This window comes from Schistocerca serialis, chromosome 8 (genome assembly GCF_023864345.2).
Source record: "Schistocerca serialis cubense isolate TAMUIC-IGC-003099 chromosome 8, iqSchSeri2.2, whole genome shotgun sequence".
Taxonomy (NCBI): domain Eukaryota; kingdom Metazoa; phylum Arthropoda; class Insecta; order Orthoptera; family Acrididae; genus Schistocerca; species Schistocerca serialis.
Window position 1 is genome coordinate 440,889,695 of NC_064645.1, and position 22,454 is coordinate 440,912,148.

Below are 22,454 nucleotides of genomic sequence, written 5' to 3' on the forward strand. Positions count from 1 at the left end.
TTTAAGAGCTACTGTGAGCTCAAGTTAGGTGCCAGATGAGAGTGTGTGTGAAAAAAGAACATTGAGACCCAATATGAACGACTTTACGTCGTCTCCCTTGAAAGGTATACATGGCGTGGCCTCTGATTGACATTACAGGTTGAGATTTGAATCTCTTAAGTTTGCAGAACATTGTGGCATTAATATAATAAAAAAACTCATCCGATTTGGCACGTCTATATTTCTGAAACTAATAAATATATACAATGGATTTTGTTTTCTGATGAACAGGAAACTTAAAAAAAAAAAATTCATAACTTTTCATAGGTGTTCAATATGCTCCATTAAGATGCACGGCATATGCCAATGCGGTATTCACACTGTTCGCACACTGCAGCATGTCTTGAGTTATGGCTTCCACAGCTGCTGTTATGCTATGTCTAAGTTCATTCATTGTTGTTGGTAACAGATGCACATAAAGAGTCTTTTATAAACCCCCACAAGAAATAATCATATAATCAGATCCAGTGACCTTGGAGGCCAGTAATGATGGCTGAACCATGTTCATGCCATCATCTACCGCTCTGTGCTGCAGGAGGATCCACACCATATCTAGTCACGCTGAACAGTTATTACTGGCCCGCACTGCGCGAAATGTAGAAAACAAAATGCTTTCTGTTGTCCCAACACCCTTTTTACTAGAACTGAAGTGGGCGCACACTACTGCTAGCTACCAGAAGCCACGTAAAACTCGAGGGTTTGATCTTTCCAACAGTGTGTTGTTCACACACATATCCCAAATAACATAATAGTTATGATTTTTTAAAAATCTGATGATTCTTTTTGATACACCCTGTATAACAGCAGAATCCTTAGTTCACAATGCAGCTTCCCAGCAAGGACACCCCTTCACTGGGAGAATAAGAATGTTCATTTATCTGAGTGGGAGAGGGGATGGGATAGAGGAACACACAAAGAAATCTGCAGCTTTTTCTATATTTCACAAGAACTCTTTGGAGAGTTGGAGAGGATGAGACATTACAAAGGACATAAATGAACTTTATTAAGTTCTCTGGGCACTTGTAAAGAAAATTTATTAAATACAGTAACTGCTCATCACTTAAAGAAGGTTATAAGTAGGGGCCTTCTGAATTTTAGGGAAAAGGGTGTTGTGACTGGCACCCATTTGAAGTCTGTGTCCGAGAGCTCAATAGAAAAACTACTTGGCGGATACAAATATTTTGGAGCTAATCCCTACAATGGATACATGGTAGCTACCATACTAATCTGATGTTCTATTATGATGTATTACACCAAGGCCAGCTCCAGCATCAGTGAAGAATTCCTGCAGCTGATGTAAAGCAATCATTCAGTGTTAGAGATAGCTATGTGGCTCCACATTTGTAGTGCTTCAAGTTTGCATCTTCTTGACAATAGTATTTAAATTACTGATGGCCGCTAGGTTGGGATAAACAACATTCTTCTGAAAGTGCTCTAATACATGGTGAGATTTTGAGTTTCATGATTTAATACATTAAAACCCGTGTGGCAGGATCAAGAATAAACCAAGCAGTACCTTAAATTGTCAGTGGATTCCAATAGAAACAAAAATTTATGCCAACTGTGTAGTGCAAGGGTCAATCAAATCTGGAAAACTGAATGCTCGGTATTATTCAGGTCAGTTTAGCTCTCTTCTTTGGTGCCATGCACAAGTCTAAATGGGAACAGTTTTGTTTTTGCATACTGTTTAAGGAAGCAACTACTCTTATAAGTAAATCGTGTTTCCTTTCAAAAGATAAAGCTGTTCTGATTGGCACATCGATAAAAAAAAAATCTTTCCCTAAGAAAAGCACCGATTTTCTCCTCCTTCACATGTGCCATGGAGAGAGTGAACAATGTGGTCATTTTTGCAAATGACGAATTGTAGATAACAGAGATAAGTAAATCATCTCCAATTACAGGCTATTCATTTTTAAGGGGATGGATCTACAGTAAAACGACATTTTTTTTTTTCACTCTTAAATGCCTTTCAGTTTGATTTTCATAAAGGATTTTCCACAGTGAAAACCATTAAGATCTAGCAAACGAAGTTCTTGATAGAACTAAACCAAAAGCTAATTTGATACCTGAAGTTTTCCGAGCAGATAAAATATTTCATGATCTTTTGGGCAAATATCTGGGACATAACTGCTTTTTTTTGTACTGTTATATACAACTCCAAAGGGATGATGTGTATCACTGTGTGTTCTTACTGACACATGGGACTCGCAAATGGAAATCGTAAAGTAAGTTAATGTAGAAGAGAGGACAATTGTGTGGATATGTTATTTTACTTGCAGTGCCGAATCATGCCGTGTCTTCAAGATGGGACCACAATTGCAATAACTTCATAAGAGAAAGTACCTTCATAGGCGCAAATATAGAAGTTCCTAGAATTGCAACCTACTTCAGAGAAGGACCAAGTCTTTGGACAATATAAATGATTTTCACAATAGTTATGATGTCGATCAGGCAAATGAAATGTTGATGACGATGTTTGGTTTGTGGGGAGCTCGACTGCGTGGTCATCAGCACCCATATAAAGGCCCAATTTTAACTCAGTCCAATTTTTTTTTTCACAGTCCAATCTAGCCACTGTCATGAATAATGATGATGATGAAATGATGAGGGCAACTCAAACACCCAGTCCCCGGGCAGAGAAATGAAATGTTAATAAAATGTCATTCAGCCTTTGGACAGACTTCTACGTAAAGGTTTATAATCAGACACTATGTTTTGACAGAAGCTTGATGTTATCCACCTGAAATTGTATATGTTTATGGAAAAATAAGAATTATAAATACAGAAATACATGGGTATATTATTCGAGGGAGTTTCCTTACAGCAACAACTAAGTAGTGTGGAAATTAGGTCTGTTGTAGCCTTACACAAGACCATGGGCGAGTGGCTAAAAGTAAGAAGAAACAATATTAAATCTTGATTAAATAAATCATGCCCAATGAAATGGAATGATGCTTCCTTTTGTAATTTTGATCTGAGAATCTTCAAGCAACTGTACTGACTGACCGCTTCCTTTTGTAATTTTTATCTGGGAATCTTCCAGCCATGTCACTGACTGACCATGAAAGGTGAGCCAGTTTATTAACTTAGACTCATAACTAATTGGCAGCAAGTTTGAGTCAAACACAAAACCATTACTTAAGCATACACTATCCACTTTATATTTGTTAAGTAGTATTTTTTTTTTAATGCAACTCTCTATCACTTCTGGTGATAAATTTAAGTTAGATTACTAAGTGGAAGTGCTTATTCTGCAGTTTTCAAACTAATGATGTTCTGCAGATGTGTTGACGATACATTCATAGTGCAGCACCATTCACAGGAATTTCAAGGTAATCATGAAATGAGAGAAGACTGGCTGTTTACCATTTTTTGAATGTGTTGGTTTGATAGATAAAGATTGTTTCTCTATGGTATTCAGTGTACAGTAAACTCATCAACACGGATTTATACTTGCGGGGCATTCAGCTATGTTTACACTTAGTACATTATGAGCAAGTGCTCTTAGAATTTTCAGAGCCCATGTAGGCTATGATGCTGACAACCTCCAGGAAATCAGATACATCTGCTGGCTGAATTTGAGAAACACTGATGTTTACGTTACATTAAGAAATCTAAAACTTCAGACTAATCACAGGAAGTGGTAAGAGAGTTTGCAATATCTATGGATTTTCTTCCATGTGTGGCACACGTTTGTTAGTGATTCTGGCAATTTTCGAGAAGAACATGGAAAGTGCTCGAGTCCACCTTACAAGACTGCAACTGTTTTACATACGAGAGAGAGAGTGATTTTACAAAAAGCAGAAATCCATAAAATTTCATGACAGTGTGTTGTAATTGCTACGTAGGACAAAGCACACAAACACAACAGCTCATTAAACACCAATGGCAGACCACTTGGAACATTCAAACAAACCTATGGTGCATTTCCACAGGCCATTCCATTAATTATGACAAGATTCGGATGCTGGACATAACCTCATACCTTTGGGATCCTACTGTCATGGAAGCAGTAGAAATCATCAAAGGGCAGGTCTACTGATAACTGGGATGAGGGCTTCCAATTGCGATGATTCATGAAATCCTCTTATTTCCAATATTCTCTGTCACAAGAGGTAGGGGCAATGCAGTCTACATTCTATGTATATGGAAAGATATGTACCAAGTTTCTCATCCAGAAATCGCATTTGAATGTTGTTTGTTTGCGAGATCAAGTAATGCCTTTTGTGTGGACACACAATTTCAATGCATAAATAGTTCACAAATTGAGGGCTGCTCAGCTAGCTATAGAGAAACACATTGGGAATCACTAGGAGAATTAAAAACAAACAAATAAATAAATTGACTGTAGAACAGACTGGAGCAGGACACACACAGTAGTTGCGGCTGTAATGAAAATGGAATGCAAATAGGCATAACATGTAACCAGGTGAATACATGTTCAATGAACAAAAGAAGTTGGTGACAATTTCAAGAGAGAAGAAAAGAACAAGACAGGAATCTAATGGGAGCAGCATGTCTCACTGAAGACCATAATACATCAAGGGGTCCAGATTAAGCATTTCTGTAGTAGATTACTTCTTTTAAGTATCCATAAATTCTCTAAAATAAGTAAATACAATAACAATTAAGAAAAATATAATGCAAATTGTATCTACCACTTCATTCTGACCACATCACATCAATGAGTTTAAATTGCTTTTCAATATCAGATGTGTGTGTTTCTATCACACCTTTCCTAGTTGAGCAGTGGTCAAAATTGTAATACTGTAAAAGGTTTCTTGTGTATGAACACTTTTTAAATGCAGAAATTAATATCTAGGTTTCTGGGTCTTTCAAATACTTAATTACCAATTTGTCGTGCATTTTTCACGAGTACAACATTACAGGATCCCTCTTGTGGAAAATCTGGTGGATCAGTCTCTATAAAATATGTAATATTGTGGTACAAATATTAACAGGCGATTTCAATTGCTCTGCCTACTTAAATCTCTCAAATGAAGATTATCATTACAACAATTTGTTAGATGACGATATGTAGGTGATTTTAGTTTTACAACTTGCCTTGAAAGAAAGTTCAAAGTTTTCACCACCCCAAACAAGCAGTCCTGGATCATACGCACCCAGTTCCAGAAAATATTTCCGATTTATTGCGAACAGACCACCAGCATGTGTTGGGGACCTATAACATATAATACACTGACAACTTTATGAAAAGAAAAACATATCAGACTACACTTTTTTCTCTTATTATTAAATGTCAAAGTATTCTGTATCTGCCTGAAATGGAATCACAAAACTATAACTATGAAATGTTGATATACAGGAGCATGGAAGCAAATCAGTTGAAACTGTTACAAAAAGTGAATTATACACACAATTAGGAAACCCATGGACACTCACTAATACTAATGACATGCTGAAACATCGGGCTATGCATTTCATTTTACATAAAAGCAAATACAATGGAACAATATCTGAGTTGCAAGTGCTCACATGCAGACGAATGTCATGTGACACATATTCACAGACAATAATCAGCTATTGACAAAATTATTTAATTGGATGAATAAAATAGCTACTCACCATGCGGCAGCACAAAACGCACATAAAAGACAGCTTTAACTGGCAATTACTACCATTTTTTATGTGTGTGTTCTGCTGCCAATTGGTGATCAGAATTATTGTCTATCCAATTAAATAATATTCACAAAAAAATCAGATAAATGTACCAGCTTCTGCTCTTCTTCCAGAATAAGTGCAATCTCCCTTCCTTCTTTCCCGCATCTGTACATGCAATGCAATGCATGCATGTTAACAACATGGTGAAGCAGAAACTTCAGGAAAGCACTGAACTCCAGTATCATTTGGAAGTACAACTTAATTAATAGATAACAAATTCCAAAGTTTAAAGCACACTGTGCCACACAAACATCAGTACAGTAATCTTAATCAACTGCTGTAGATGAATGCATTTCAGCTGACCAGGGTTGGGAGGAGGAATCACTGGCAGACCTTTTTCCAAAAGATAAAAGTACTCTTCTTTCATTGTGCTGTAGTTCAGCAACCACTGATCAAAAGAACTATATATGTCACAGGGGTATAAGCAATGCCATCACGTCTATGAGAAAAAAAGTTTCACATAGTGATGCAGCATGCTACACGATATGGCCCCTGATGGGCATGTGAAGGGAGTGCCCTGCAAATAGTATTTACAAAAGTGTTCCTTAGTGATGGTGGTCTGGGGTGGTTACTCCTACTTTGAACTCTGACCATTCATTTTAGGTGATGGCAAAATGAAGGCAAATGTTTATAAAGATCTCCAACTGCTTGCTTGCATAACTATATGAACAACTGATGTATTGGACCTTTTCTTGATCAGCACGATAATGAATTTCTTTGCAATGCAATATCAATTACATCATGGTTTGCAGAGAATCAGATGGATTTGGCAGACATATGTGCACAAGCCACAACTTAAACCCAATGGTAAATATTTGGGATGAACTAGAGTATCATTTTCTAACATCTTAGGTACACTAAATATTTCACATTGATTTTGTACACGAGAAGCCTAAGAGAACAACAGAAAATACAAATGTAGTAAAGTGATCTATTCCTCCCAAGTGGCTCCCCCCCACCCCCCCACACACAAACAAACAAAAACACTCTCTCTCTCTCTCTCTCTCTCTCTCTCTCTCCCTCCCTCCCTCCCTCCCTCCCTCCCTCCTGAAACTATTAGTTCTTTTCTTTTCCAAGGTAGGAAAGACAGATAGGTTGGATGAGGCAAAAAAGTGCAGTCACTCAAGATCAAGGGTGTGAGGTTGAAGGGACGTCCAATCCTCTCTCTCATCTTCACAACAAGTAGGTCCCTTTCACCCTGGAGTCTGAGTGACTTGCCTTTCATTTCTAATTTCCTCCAAATGATCCCTCTTTCCTCCCCAAGGAGGGAACTAATAGTTCCAAAAGCTATAATTTTTTTCCCTTCACTTCTGAATGTGTGTGTCAGTAGTACTGCAATTTTGCTTCCCCACAGGTAAGTACTGGCCAGGCATTCTGTCTTTTAGTAATTTTGTAGTTTTCTCACACACATTTTAATTCTGATACAGATAACTCTGTTTATCTTTTTGGAGTTAACTGCTATAACTGGCTCCACCAACATTCTGGTTTTAAGTTGAGTAATTTCACAGAAATTATTTTCACCTTCAAACTCATTAACTTACATGTGCAATGTCTTATGCATGAGCTGCTTTTGTAAACAACCGGAGCAGCACAATATAATACAATCCAGAGTTCACTGCACCATCGTACTATTGATTATTCCTTCTTTTGTCACAGTCTCTTATTTATCGTATCTCATTCCATTCTTAGAATTCCTAATAAAGTTAAGACATTTTTGTTGTGTAGTTTCACACCTGGTATTTTTTATGGATGTATGTTAATACCTGACCAAATTTTCCTAAAGCAATTAGTGAATATGTGAATTATAGACAGCTACTATGATGGAGACAGACTGCCTTTGTCACCATAGCAAACTGAATAATTCAGTGTGTCACAATTGTAACACTTGTGAGCTGGAAAAGCAATACGCACAACATCAGCACGTCTGATTGCAGTCCATCATTGAAAAACACTCCCACTAGTGACAACGGGTTTGGGTTACAATGGGGTGATGACATTAGTCACCATCCAGTATGGTTGATTGCAATAGCTGATGGATGTACAACAGTGCAGAAAATCATTCAGTAGTTCAATGCTGGTCAACAAAAACTAATGAACCACCAACACCATCCAAAACACTTCCTTGTTAAGAGGGGGTATTTAAAAAAAACTGGAGTTATTTTTTTAAAAGCTATGTATTCCCCCCCCCCCCCCCCCCCCCCCCCCCCCCCCCCCATGAACCATGGACCTTGCCGTTGGTGGGGAGGCTTGCGTGCCTCAGCGATACAGATAGCCGTACCGTAGGTGCAACCACAACGGAGGGGTATCTGTTGAGAGGCCAGACAAACGTGTGGTTCCTGAAGAGGGGCAGCAGCCTTTTCAGTAGTTGCAAGGGCAACAGTCTGGATGATTGACTGATCTGGCCTTGTAACAATAACCAAAACGGCCTTGCTGTGCTGGTACTGCGAACGGCTGAAAGCAAGGGGAAACTACAGCCGTAATTTTTCCTGAAGGCATGCAGCTTTACTGTATGGTTAAATGATGATGGCATCCTCTTGGGTAAAATATTCCAGAGGTGAAATAGTCCCCCATTCGGATCTCTAGGTGGGGACTACTTAGGGGGAGGTCATTATCAGGGGAAAGAAAAAAAGAAAACTGGCGTTCTACGGATCGGAGCGTGGAATGTCAGATCCCTTAATCGAGCAGGTAGGTTAGAAAATTTAAAAAGGGAAATGGATAGGTTGAAGTTAGATATAGTGGGAATTAGTGAAGTTCGGTGGCAGGAGGAACAAGGCTTTTGGTCAGGTGAATACAGGGTTATAAACACAAAATCAAATAGGGGTAATGCAGGAGTAGGTTTAATAATGAATAGGAAAATAGGAATGCGGGTAAGCTACTACAAACAGCATAGTGAACGCATTATTGTGGCCAAGATAGATACGAAGCCCACACCTACTACAGTAGTTCAAGTTTATATGCCAACTAGCTCTGCAGATGACGAAGAAATTGAAGAAATGTATGATGAAATAAAAGAAATTATTCAGATTGTGAAGGGAGACGAAAATTTAATAGTCATGGGTGACTGGAATTCGAGTGTAGGAAAAGGGAGAGAAGGAAACATAGTAGGTGAATATGGATTGGGGGACAGAAATGAAAGAGGAAGCCGCCTGGTAGAATTTTGCACAGAGCACAACATAATCATAACTAACACTTGGTTTAAGAATCATGAAAGAAGATTGTATACATGGAAGAACACTGGAGATACTAAAAGGTTTCAGATAGATTATATAATGGTAAGACAGAGATTTAGGAACCAGGTTTTAAATTGTAAGACATTTCCAGGGGCAGATGTGGACTCTGACCACAATCTATTGGTTATGACCTGTAGATTAAAACTGAAGAAACTGCAAAAAGGTGGAAATTTAAGGAGATGGGACCTGGATAAACTAAAAGAACCAGAGGTTGTACAGAGATTCAGGGAGAGCATAAGGGAGCAATTGACAGGAATGGGGGAAATAAATACAGTAGAAGAAGAATGGGTAGCTTTGAGGGATGAAGTAGTGAAGGCAGCAGAGGATCAAGTAGGTAAAAAGACGAGGGCTAGTAGAAATCCTTGGGTAACAGAAGAAATATTGAATTTAATTGATGAAAGGAGAAAATATAAAAATGCAGTAAGTGAAACAGGCAAAAAGGAATACAAACGTCTCAAAAATGAGATCGACAGGAAGTGCAAAATGGCTAAGCAGGGATGGCTAGAGGACAAATGTAAGGATGTAGAGGCCTATCTCACTAGGGGTAAGATAGATACCGCCTACAGGAAAATTAAAGAGACCTTTGGAGATAAGAGAACGACTTGTATGAATATCAAGAGCTCAGATGGAAACCCAGTTCTAAGCAAAGAAGGGAAAGCAGAAAGGTGGAAGGAGTATATAGAGGGTCTATACAAGGGCGATGTACTTGAGGATAATATTATGGAAATGGAAGAGGATGTAGATGAAGATGAAATGGGAGATACGATACTGCGTGAAGAGTTTGACAGAGCACTGAAAGACCTGAGTCGAAACAAGGCCCCCGGAGTGGACAATATTCCATTGGAACTACTGACGGCCGTGGGAGAGCCAGTCCTGACAAAACTCTACCATCTGGTGAGTAAGATGTATGAAACAGGCGAAATACCCTCAGACTTCAAGAAGAATATAATAATTCCAGTCCCAAAGAAAGCAGGTGTTGACAGATGTGAAAATTACCGAACTATCAGCTTAATAAGTCACAGCTGCAAAATACTAACACGAATTCTTTACAGACGAATGGAAAAACTAGTAGAAGCCAACCTCGGGGAAGATCAGTTTGGATTCCGTAGAAACACTGGAACACGTGAGGCAATACTGACCTTACGACTTATCTTAGAAGAAAGATTAAGGAAAGGCAAACCTACGTTTCTAGCATTTGTAGACTTAGAGAAAGCTTTTGACAATGTTGACTGGAATACTCTCTTTCAAATTCTAAAGGTGGCAGGGGTAAAATACAGGGAGCGAAAGGCTATTTACAATTTGTACAGAAACCAGATGGCAGTTATAAGAGTCGAGGGACATGAAAGGGAAGCAGTGGTTGGGAAGGGAGTAAGACAGGGTTGTAGCCTGTCCCCGATGTTGTTCAATCTGTATATTGAGCAAGCAGTAAAGGAAACAAAAGAAAAATTCGGAGTAGGTATTAAAATTCATGGAGAAGAAATAAAAACTTTGAGGTTCGCCGATGACATTGTAATTCTGTCAGAGACAGCAAAGGACTTGGAAGAGCAGTTGAATGGAATGGACAGTGTCTTGAAAGGAGGATATAAGATGAACATCAACAAAAGCAAAACAAGGATAATGGAATGTAGTCTAATTAAGTCGGGTGATGCTGAGGGAATTAGATTAGGAAATGAGGCACTTAAAGTAGTAAAGGAGTTTTGCTATTTGGGGAGCAAAATAACTGATGATGGTAGAAGTAGAGAGGATATAAAATGTAGGCTGGCAATGGCAAGGAAAGCGTTTCTGAAGAAGAGAAATTTGTTAACATCCAGTATTGATTTAAGTGTCAGGAAGTCATTTCTGAAAGTATTCGTATGGAGTGTAGCCATGTATGGAAGTGAAACATGGACGATAAATAGTTTGGACAAGAAGAGAATAGAAGCTTTCGAAATGTGGTGCTACAGAAGAATGCTGAAGATTAGATGGGTAGATCACATAACTAATGAGGAAGTATTGAATAGGATTGGGGAGAAGAGAAGTTTGTGGCATAACTTGACCAGAAGAAGGGATCGGTTGGTAGGACATGTTCTGAGGCATCAAGGGATCACCAATTTAGTATTGGAGGGCAGCGTGGAGGGTAAAAATCGTAGGGGGAGACCAAGAGATGAATACACTAAGCAGATTCAGAAGAATGTAGGTTGCAGTAGGTACTGGGAGATTAAAAAGCTTGCACAGGATAGAGTAGCATGGAGAGCTGCATCAAACCAGTCTCAGGACTGAAGACCACAACAACAACAACATGTATTTTCAAAATGTTTACTAAACAACCTTGTCTCCTTCAAAATACTCTCCATTACAACTAATACATTTGTTCCACTGGTGCTTCCACTGTTCGAAACATTTTTTTGTAGTCATCTTTAGAAATGGCTGACAGTTCTCCCTCGTTTGTTTCCTCGACTTCCTCAATATTGTCAAATCGGAGTCCTTTCACGGCCCTTTTCATGTGGGCAAATAAGAAAAAGTCAAACATAACCAGTTCAAGAGAGTGAGGTGCTTTGGGCAGTGGAACCATACCATTTTTAGCCAAAAACTGTCTAACAGAGATGGCTGTGTGGGCAAGTGTTTTGTAGTGGGAGAACCAGTCTCCGGTCTGGAACTAATCGGGCCTTTTTTTGACAAATACTGTTGTGCACTCTTCTTAAAACTATCACATAAATAGTCTGATTAATGGTCTGACATAGGGAAACAAACTCTGAACGAATTTTTTCAATATTTTCGCCGATTCGGGCAGTTGATGGACATTCAGAATGAGGTTTGTCATCAATCGACATGTCGCCATTTTTAAATCTAGCAAACCACTTGTACATTTGAGTTTTTCCTATAGCGTCATCTTGGTAAGTTGTTTTCAATATTAGAAACAGGTTCAGCATCATTTTTACTGAACAAAAAACAAAATTTTACAGCTGCACATTGTTCACTTAAACTTTCCACCATAAAAAATGTAACACGAACAAAACAACAATCTTAGCAAAATCACTGCTGATGAACGGAACAAACCAGGTCAACAACACAGGCGGCACTGAACTGACAATGAGCTGCACTATAAACGCCTAGTGGCAGAAATGCGTACTACACAAGCTCCGTCCACAGCAATTCCCCCCCCCCCCATAAGACATAGAAGTAGTTGCAGGAACACTTCAACAGATATCAAAAGCATGGAGAAAGTTGACCTGGTACATGCCAATGTACAAGCATGTTGAAAACCATATGGTGTGATGCATCGGGATGCCACCAGGCACACAAATGGTGCAGGAGGTTCACACTGGAGGACAAGAGGCTTCTAATACAGTATCTGATCAAACGTATCCATGCACTTATTAGTGGACATTAACGTGGGATGTGTCCACCCACATCTTTATAATGGCTGGAACTCTGTTAGGGATATTTTCAATGAGGTGTCTACGTCTGCGGAAGAATGGCAGCCCATTCTTTCTCAAGAGAAGAAACTAGCAAAGGTAGTGATGCTAGATGCTGGAGTCTGCAGCAAAGTCAACGTTCTAACTCATCCCGAAGGTATTCCATTGGGTTCAGGTTGGGACTCCCATCGTCCACAAATCACTGCCTTGAAGATGTTGCATTATGAAAGGGTGCGTTGTCATGCTGATACAATCATCTCCAAACCGTTTCTCTACTGTGCACAATGTACAATGTTCTCATATCCTTCCATATTTAGCATTTTCTTAAGTGCAATAAGGGGACCATGCTTTAACTCTGAAAACCCACCCCACTACACCGTAATACCATCTCCTTCCTACTTTACTCCTGCCACTTGATGGCAGATTACTTTCTCCAGGCATTTGCCCACTTAGCATTGACTACAGAAATTTGTGGCTATGAGGAGCTTTTCAACCACTGTATCCCATTCTTTTAACTCCTTGGCACTCTCACTGTGTTAACTGGATCGCCGGTAGCATTCACCAGTTATTCACGATTTCATGTGATTTTTTACAATTTCCCTCTGTAACGCCTGATGGTCCCTGCCTGTCAGTACATGGCGTCTGCCTGTCTTGGTTTAGCTGTGGTTGTTCCTTTGTGTTTCCAAATCACAATCAAATCATCAATAGTTGACTTGGGCAGCTTCAGAAGGGCTGAAATGTCCCCGATGGATACGTTACTCATGTGACAGCCTATGATTAGTACTGTTTGAAGTCCCTGAGCTCTTCTGGCTAATCCCTTCTGCTGTTGCTGCTTCTCTACTGACAACAAAATACTCCCCCACCCCTTTTATACTGCAAGTCTGCCTCTCATTGCATCTAGTGATCAATTCGACTTTATGTAGGGTGTCCACATACTTTTGATCAAACAGTGTACATCTCAAAATCATCTCACACTGGAGAACAACACAAGTTCTTACTGTCTGACCATGTGCACCCATTTGTTCATTTACATCAGCTACCTACTACTTTCAGCAAGCAATTCAACACTTTACACTGCTGTGACAAAAGTCATTGGACAGCAATATGCATATCTACAGATGGCGGTACTATTGCTTACGCAAGGTATAAAGGGCAGCGCATTGGCACAGCTACCATTTGTACTTGGGTGATTCATGTGAAAAAGTTTCTAATGTGATTATGGCTGCAGGACAGGAATTAACGGACTCTGAATGTGGAATGGTAGTTGGAGCAAGACGAATGGGATTTTCCATTTTAGAAATCATTAGGGAATTCAATTTTCCAAGATCCACAGTGTGCTGAGAATATCAAATTTCAGGCATTACCTCTCGCTGTGGGCAACACAGTTGCCGACAGCCTTCACTTAACAACCTAGAGCAGTGGCATATGCATCGTGTTGCTAGTGTTAACAGACAAGTAACACTGAAGTAACCACAGAAACTAATGTGGGACATACGACGAATATATCCATTAGGAAAGCATGGTAAAATTTGGTGTTTATGAGTTATGGCAGCAGAGGACCAACATGAGTGCCTTTGCTAAGAGCATGACATCACCTGCAGTGCCTCCCCTGGGCTTGTGACTGTATCGGTTGGACCCCACATGACCATGGCCTGGTCAGATGAGACCAAACCTCAGGTGGTAAGAGTTGATGGTAGGGCTGGAGTGTGGAATGGACCCGGCCAAGCCATGGATCCAAATTGTCAACAAGGCACTGTGCAAGCTAGTGGTAGCTCCATAATACTGTGGGCTGTGTTTACGCAGAATGGACTGGGTCCTCTGGTCCAACTGAACCAATCATTGACTGGAAATAGTTACGTTTGGCTACTTTGAGACCATATGCAGCCATTCATAGACTTAATATCCCAAACAATGATATAATTTTTTATGGGTAACAATACGCTATGTCACTGGGCCACAATTGTTCACAACTGGTTTGAAGAACATTCTGGATGATTCAAGCAAATAATTTGGCCACCCAGATTGGCTGACGTGAGGCCCTTCAATCATGGGATATAACTGCAAAAACCCGCACTGTCAACACTTTTACAATTATGGACAGCTATATTGCCACCATGGCTCATTACTTCTGTAGGGGACTTCCAGTGACTTGTTAAGTCCATGCCAAGTCGAGTACCTGTATTATGCTGGGCAAAAGGAAATCCGACATTAGGAGGTATCCTGTGACTTTTGTCCCCTCAGTGTGTAATTCGCAAACTGAGTTATAACTACTTGAGGAAGCCTCAAACACCTTTGATGTTAAATGAGCTCAATACCATTGGGCACATCCAGCGCAGCACAGAATGTGACACGTTCACCACTGGCCCAGCTCCAACCAACCTCAGTGAATTGTGAACGGCAGTTGAACATCATGTATGTGAGTGGCTCCCCAATGCTTCTTATTTTTCACTGAATCAATGTACTTAACCAAAATCAGGGCAAAAGTAGGCACTACATCTACAAGGTGCGTTGGCTAATTACACTGGCTATGAATATATAGTGGGGCTCAGTGGTAAAGAGACTGAGTCCAAAGCTTTTGGGTTCAATCCCAGATCAATTCTAGAAATTTTATCTGTCACTAATCATTTCTTTCACCTCTGGTAATGTTTGCAGATATAAAAATTTCCAGCTGCACTATAGTTTGGAGCCCCTGTTAAATTGTAGGTCCCCTGTAGCTGACTAGGGAAATCACTTCATAGGTTGGGGAAAGGCAACAGACTACCATCTCCAACAGGACCATGCCTAGTAAAGCACTGTGGTATTCAAATCAATTTTCATGTTGAGGACAGCTTTACTTCATGAAAGCACAAACATGTCCAAAACAACAGCAATACAAAATTTCTAACAGTGATCTCTCTGTGCTAAAAATTCTACTATTATTGCTGTACAGTTTTTGAATCCTATCCTTTTTGTACTTTATTTATTCACTCATCATGTTCTGGAGGCTCCACCGTGAAGAAGAACCTTCAAGTATGTGATAAAACTAACATTATGTCAACAAACAAGAGTATATGGAAGAAAAAGCATTAATAACTAAACTGTTGTTAAACTCCTGTAAGCTATTTGTGCTTGCTCAGGCTAAATTTGACAGAGTATAACAGGCACTAATGGTGCTAGTTTGAAGAGAGTGGTTGCTTCCTCTGTTATATGAAACAGACTCAGAGTTGAAACATTAAAAGTTTTGGCTGGTTTTGTTGTCTAGGGGGGTAGGATACGCGGTTGCCACATTACATGCCAAATACTGCTGAGTCTACAGCATGAATCACACATGAATCAAATGGTCGAAGTTTCCTATCACTCGGCATTTGCGAATTTTGAATGTAACATAGAAATTTATAAATGAAAGATTACAATTAAATAAAATCTGCAGGTAATATTTTAACGACTTTAAATGATGAGCAAGATAGCAGAAACACTTTTAAGAATGCCATTTATTTCCGCAAAACACTTATTGGTGTCGATGGTCCAGCAATCGAATAAAATATACATTGAATAACAGGAAAACAATAGATTCCTACTTCATGTAATTAGTTACGAGCAACAACATAGCTCGCGAGATATTCACTTCTAAACGCACACTACGTCTTCACTGCACAAGCCACGGGAATCTCCCAAGTGCACGAGTCGGCACCACGAAATATTTCGATCTCCCGCAATCACGTGCAAACTGCTCAACACTCTCCAAGTATTTCCTGAGACTGTCTGCCGCGCCTTCCCGTCCAGCACTCACCGGTGTCCTGTACAACCCGATGCTCCTCCCCCACTTCCATACAGTCTCTCCACTGCCTTCAGTAGTCACCTACTGTAGTAACGAGCGCTGTGATTGGCTACAGCGCACCCACCATCTCTCCCAGCCAACGCACACTCACAAACATATTGAAGCACACACGAAATACTGGGTTTACATTTAAATAACTAGAAATTAAATAAATATTCCTATCGCTGGACCATAAACACACATTATTAAATACATAAACAGATTTAATAAACATATATCAAAGGAATAGAAACAAAAGTAGGCCAGCAGCCTAGTGCCTCCGTGCTTCCTAAAGCACAGTAAATATTTGACCAATTTCTTCACAAATAGTATATATATCGGATATAAACAAAGACAAAGAACTATATTTATAAGCATGCTGCTACCGTTTTTTTGTGTAACTGTGGAGTACTTATGGCCTGACGCGATCAATAGTAATCGACCACTTTGACCTCCAATAATTCATGTACTAGTCAAGTTACATGCCTCTAATTCACATCAATTTAGCTTTACACTAATAGCTTTCTAAAGACACGTTCATCAACAAAATCTGATTAACCGTTTAGATTTTGGAAATTCATTGCTGGGTGTTACTTGTATAATTTACAGCCAGGTAATAAACTTCAAGCTAATAAAGATATTGAAAATCTGATTACACCATCAGAATCGCCACGCAAATAATGGTAATGTACGTATTTCTTTGTAAGGTATCACAATTCCTCTGGCTATTATTAATTTCTACATGAACTGTGAAATGTCAGCCATTATGATTTCACAAAGTTCGCTGTCTTTGGCACTCCCGGCATACAAATCTCCTTCATCAACACAAAGCCCATTCCTCAACACAGAGTCAACATGGAATTCCCAGCCATGCAGTCGGCATGGACCACACACAGGGGCTACCCTTCTTGCTCCGGCTAATGTTTGGCACCATATGGTTGCTGAAGAGCCCCGGCTTGCTGAGCGGCCATGCCAACTCCGAACTTAGAATATTTTCAGGGCACCACAACTTGCCCCTTGCCTCATAATATCATATTTTTAGTTTAATATCTATGTGATTACACTGTTATTTATAAAAGAACAACAGTTAGCTACATTCCACACGATACGAGGTCAGATTAAAATTAACATTGTAACTTGTCATGTGGCCAAGAGGAATATGAAATATTTTTATTTACATGTTCAGTCACAGGAAGAGTGGATAATTAGGATTTTTTTAAAATTTCTTTTGAATTTATAAGGATTATGTACAAGTTGAAACCCCATCAGTGGTTCAGCAGCCTCATGCATTTTCTACCGCAAAATTAACTAGTCCTACAATGTATACTGGCTGCTTCTACGGTTAAGATGGCTTTGTGATTTACATTCTCACATTTCTCAATGAAACTGTTATGGAATCAAGTACTATAAATAGAAACAATTACCTTAAGCAAAAACTGGAAATAAGACAGAAGTTGAACTGAAATTCTATGCAGAAAGCCGTTGCTGGACGAGCAACTATTTATGATCCAATTTTAACAGATGAACAGATAATCCAAAGTCTACAGGAAAGTTATGATGAAAGTGGAGAAGGTGAGGACATAGGAGGAGAGAACATGGTTATACCTCTCTGTGCTGGTGCTGAAGCTGTAGACATCTTCGTGGAATACATTAGTTGAGAATAAGAAATTTCCTGGATTTCCCAGTTAAAAAATACAGTTTCTCCCAAGTGAAAATATGCTTTTTCTGTGCTAAGTGACAATAGACTTTCTCTCAGGATCATAAAACTTATCCATCCTTTGAATGGTTAAGGTTTTATACAACGGCACAGAGCCTCCCAACACTTTAGGAAACAAAGCAGCCCCCCCCCCCCCCCCCCCAAAAAAAGTTTTGGAGAGGTCTTTGATTTGCAGCAACATGTACTCTACACATCTTTGTATTACGAAAGTATATAATCGAATTCCACCAAACACAGAACGTTAGTTTCCAAAGCATTGAAATCAAGACCGTGATTCGCTTTTGTAAGCCAATCATAGCTCATGTCACATGATGTCACCAGCCGATGATAGCAGATACTCACCGCATTTACATGGGGCTCCCGAAACCAGATTTCATAAACTCATCTCCCAGTACCGCTTCTGCGTGGTCACATAAACACTTCAAAATTGATTCTGGAAATCCGCTTCTGGTTGCGTTTTCCAATTCTGCTATTTATTTTCGCTCTCATGTAAAAGCAACAGATTTTAAAAGTGCTTGGGCTGTCAGGTTTAATCCTGTTTTTAAAAACTTTGGCTAATACTGACAGAGTTGCTTTTTGTGAAGGATAAGTAGAAATATTAGACTGAAGCTGTTTACACCTCATCTAATTGAAGAGAAATAGCAACTGTGCTGACTAAATCAAACTATATCTGCTGTTTTCCAGGTGCCATAGTTAACTGGGCTAGCAAATCCGCTTCAGACCTTGACATGTAAACACAAGAGCGAAAATGTAAACACAACAGCGAAAAACGGTCTCCGAAGTTTGGTTTTCATCTTTCGGAAGATGTGTTGCATGTAAACTTAATGATTCAGAGCATAGGATACATGAGGTAGTCAGCTCATAGCAACATCACTTAAGTATCGCAAACACACAAATAGGAAAAGTTAATGGCTTAACTTAATGAATATAGAGTAGCTACAAGAAAAGCTAAGCTTTCACATATAATATTTGTCTTTTTGCATGTGTTACACTTCAATACATCGCACAAACGGGCTAATAAAATTTTAAGTAATGACGTAAGTGTCTGGTCTTCTGGGATCAAAATTCTTCTAAGTGGCTGGCCCTCAAAGTATTAAGCTTTAAATGAAAATCAAACGCTTTGTGATTTAATAAATTCAAAGCATGTTTGCACACGTAACAAAGCTCACATTGCATAAAATAAAATATGCTTTGAAAGTAAGCTTTTCAAACAACCAATTGTAATATTTTTCACAAGACCTGTTAGAATTTGTTTTAGCAGTTGTCAGAGAGTGCCAGAAAAGGCATTACTGTACCTGCGCAGCTATGATGATGTAGGTAGCCCGTGTGTTCATACGTACATGGCATTAAGAGATCTTACATTATGCCATAAACGAATCAGGTTATTGGAGGACACTCCAAGAGCATCAGAATTTCATAAACCATACTAAAATGCATAATACGACTTAACGAGCACATTCATATGTCCAGATTCACAAAGAAGTAGGTCCCAAGCCCAGCTGCACTTCAAGTAGCCAGAAGCGGGAGAAGGTACTGCTCATACGTGACGCTACTGCACATGCACATAAGCCCGATGCGACTGCTCAAACGAACCTAATGTTAATGATTGTGATGTCATGTCCAACAGAAGCAGTTTGTCATTATGAAGTATTGCATAGTCTTTGTCTTAAAGCCTTTGACACATTTCCTTTGAAACTTAAGTTCCCCACCCCCCCCCCATTTATGTTTTATTGCTGCAGTATTATAATGCAGTAAAGATCTGAAGTAAAATTCTTTGTTAGAGTATCAGTTCTTACCAGTCAAAACTACAAAAACTTAACTGAAAATTAAAACAGAAAAAAATTCCCGAGTTTTCCCCAGATGAACAAATTCCTGGGTTTTCCCCAGATTTCTCAGTTGTCCCGGAGCACATACACCCCGTAATAAACCCACTGTGCGATAAAGCATGTTGTGGTAGCATATCATCACTGCGACAACTAAAAATTTACGACATGTTTCACAGCGAGTTTCTGCACATGTATACAATCCATGACTACGTTTTCTATGAAAATGAACATATCTGGATTTAATAAAATACAATACCTAAGTGTTTACACTATATTTAAGACTTCGTAGTTCCGCTAATCCAGCACCCATATGAACAAAGAATTGCCAGGTTAACAACCATCTAGTGTATGTCACATTACCATAACATTGTAAGGAACAAACAACTTGAAAGGCATACAGACACAAGTGCAGAGTGGTTAACAAGTAACTAAAATAGACTAAGTAAACGGAAATTTTTGCCAATTCTTTTTTTTTATTTTTAAAGGGGAGATGGAGATATGTACATACTCCCAACTTAGCATCTTCGTGTAGCTGTAAATGAGTATATTGGTCTGAAAACATGATGTTACACTGAAACGGAAAAGAGAGAGAGAGAGAGAGAGAGAGAGAGAGAGAGAGAGAGAGAGAGAGAGAGATTTTCTTTAACTACTTAAAAACTTATTATAAACAAACAAATATCGCATGTGAAGTTTTGGTGAGAAGAACGTATACTAAATGCTGTGTTAATAAGTAACCACCATTTCTAAAATAAGTGGATACATACTTGTAGGGCTCCGAATTGTATTTACGGCGAGAAGCTTCCCGTGTTGGCAACTCATTCTCCTTGTAGAGCATACCCCATTCAAAGATTCCACGATAATGGTGGCCATCTTGATAAACAGGCCTGTACTCAAATGTTTTGTGGTCAATCCCATCAATCACAGGTACTGTCATCACGGTCCTATGTGCATAATTGAATGACACAAATAAAACAAAAAAATTCTATGAAATGGTATAATTAAAGCGATTATCAGAACAAAGAGAATATTTTAAGGCATTTGAACATACAAGGGAAAGTAAAAAGAAAAAGACAATTTTTAACAAAATAAGTTTTTTACTGGGAAAACAACACTGCAAGCAACATCCCTCTAAATAATCTCCCTCTACCTCTATGTACTTGGTACATTTCTTGACAAGGTTCCTTATTCTGTCCTGGAAGAATTTTTGTGGCGTCATGCACATTCACTATTGCCCAACTCATACTTCACAAACCAAATAAAAGCTAGGCTTCATGTATGTGCTCCTTCAGCAAGACAAAACAGCAAAAATTACTTTGAGCTATGTCACAATACACAGTGGGTGCTCAAGGTAGCTAAAAGCCAAGGTTTTGCTTGCACTGTGTTGTTTTCCAGTGGTATGATTGCAGGTATTATCCTCAAGGAAAATCACACACTTTATTATAGTTTAAGACATTCATAGATAGTTGCACATGCTGAACAGTGGCTTAAAGTTCAACTTGTGCATGGTATCATCAAATCTGGCATAATGACAATCATGAATCATTCACTCAGCTGTCTCTAAATTCCTGCCTGTTTTCGTAATGTTTATCCAAACCCTTTTTATCACATACACATCCACCTACAAAGCAATCTATCCACTCTTAAATATTTAATTCACTAAGATAACTATTGCAACTGCATCCTACAGAATAATCTCAGCAGTTTCAGTTCTATCACAGTACAGAAAATGAATCACTCCCTTCATTTCCTCCTCTGTAAACAGATGACGTCGCACTTATAGTAAAATGCTCTGACACCATAATGAACAGTGCTAACCAGACACAAAGTCAATGCAAGAACAACAGTGATGTTAAGGTGGGACACCGTTGAGACACTGTTGTCTGTGAAATATGTACGTACAGATCAACCAGGAGCCATAAACTGGAGATCTCTTAGACTTTATGTCAGAAGAGAGATCTGTTTTGGTCTTTTGTCACAAAGAATATTGACTTACAAAAGGTTGACCAAAAAAGCCTTTCAGAGTCTAAAATATCCATAAGTAAAGCTATTATTTATGACAGACTCAAAGAAATAGCTAGGAAATTACAGCCCTATTTTTCTTCTCCTGAAGATTTTCAACAGTGTTATAAGAAAATTATCATACCATAAATTCAAAAATTTTATGCAGGTGTTTAAAATATCTCGTCACATTTGTTTCCAAGCACTGATCAGCAACAAGAGGAGTTCACAAATGAAGCTTAATATTGGCTGCCACAATGATCTATCCTGGCTCCTCTCCTGCTCAGTTTGTACATATCAGATATGCCTCAAACCACATCAAGAAAGTTTGGGTATGCTGACAACTGGGCACTTGAAGTGAGGCATACAGATCTCAAAAGTTTTGAGTCCATATTGATTTAGGTTTATCAATTATTATTGTATATTTCCACAAAGGAAGGTTGCAGCCAGGTGTCACTGAGTCAGAAGACGCAAACAGTTCACTCAGACAAGAAGCTGGCCAAAAAGAGCTCAGTCTACTTTGAAGGAAGGCTACTCATATACAATAGAAATCCGAAATGTCCAGGGATCATGCCTGATAGAACACTCAGTTACAGTCAGCATCTATTAAGCTACAAAAATCAAAATCCTAAGCAACATTCTTGAGAAACTCTGTGGCAAGTCAGGGGGACCCTCTGCATCTAAACTCTGTACTTCAGCTCAGGCACTGGTTTATCCTGTTAAGGAATATTGCTTCCAAGCTTGAATAAGCAGTACTCACACAGTACGTGC

General features: G+C 39.1%; 1 protein-coding gene across 1 annotated transcript in view; it reads right to left on the reverse strand.

Annotated features, from left to right (window-relative positions):
* LOC126416159 (N-acetylgalactosaminyltransferase 7) overlaps positions 1-22,454 on the reverse strand; it is a 92,425-nt gene that overhangs the window by 26,517 nt on the left and 43,454 nt on the right. The window contains exons 6-7 of the mRNA XM_050083718.1: positions 20,450-20,626; positions 5,104-5,221 (exon numbers count right to left, since the gene is read on the reverse strand). Of these exons, the coding sequence (XP_049939675.1) occupies positions 5,104-5,221; positions 20,450-20,626 (295 nt within the window). The remainder of the gene's footprint in view (positions 1-5,103; positions 5,222-20,449; positions 20,627-22,454) is intronic.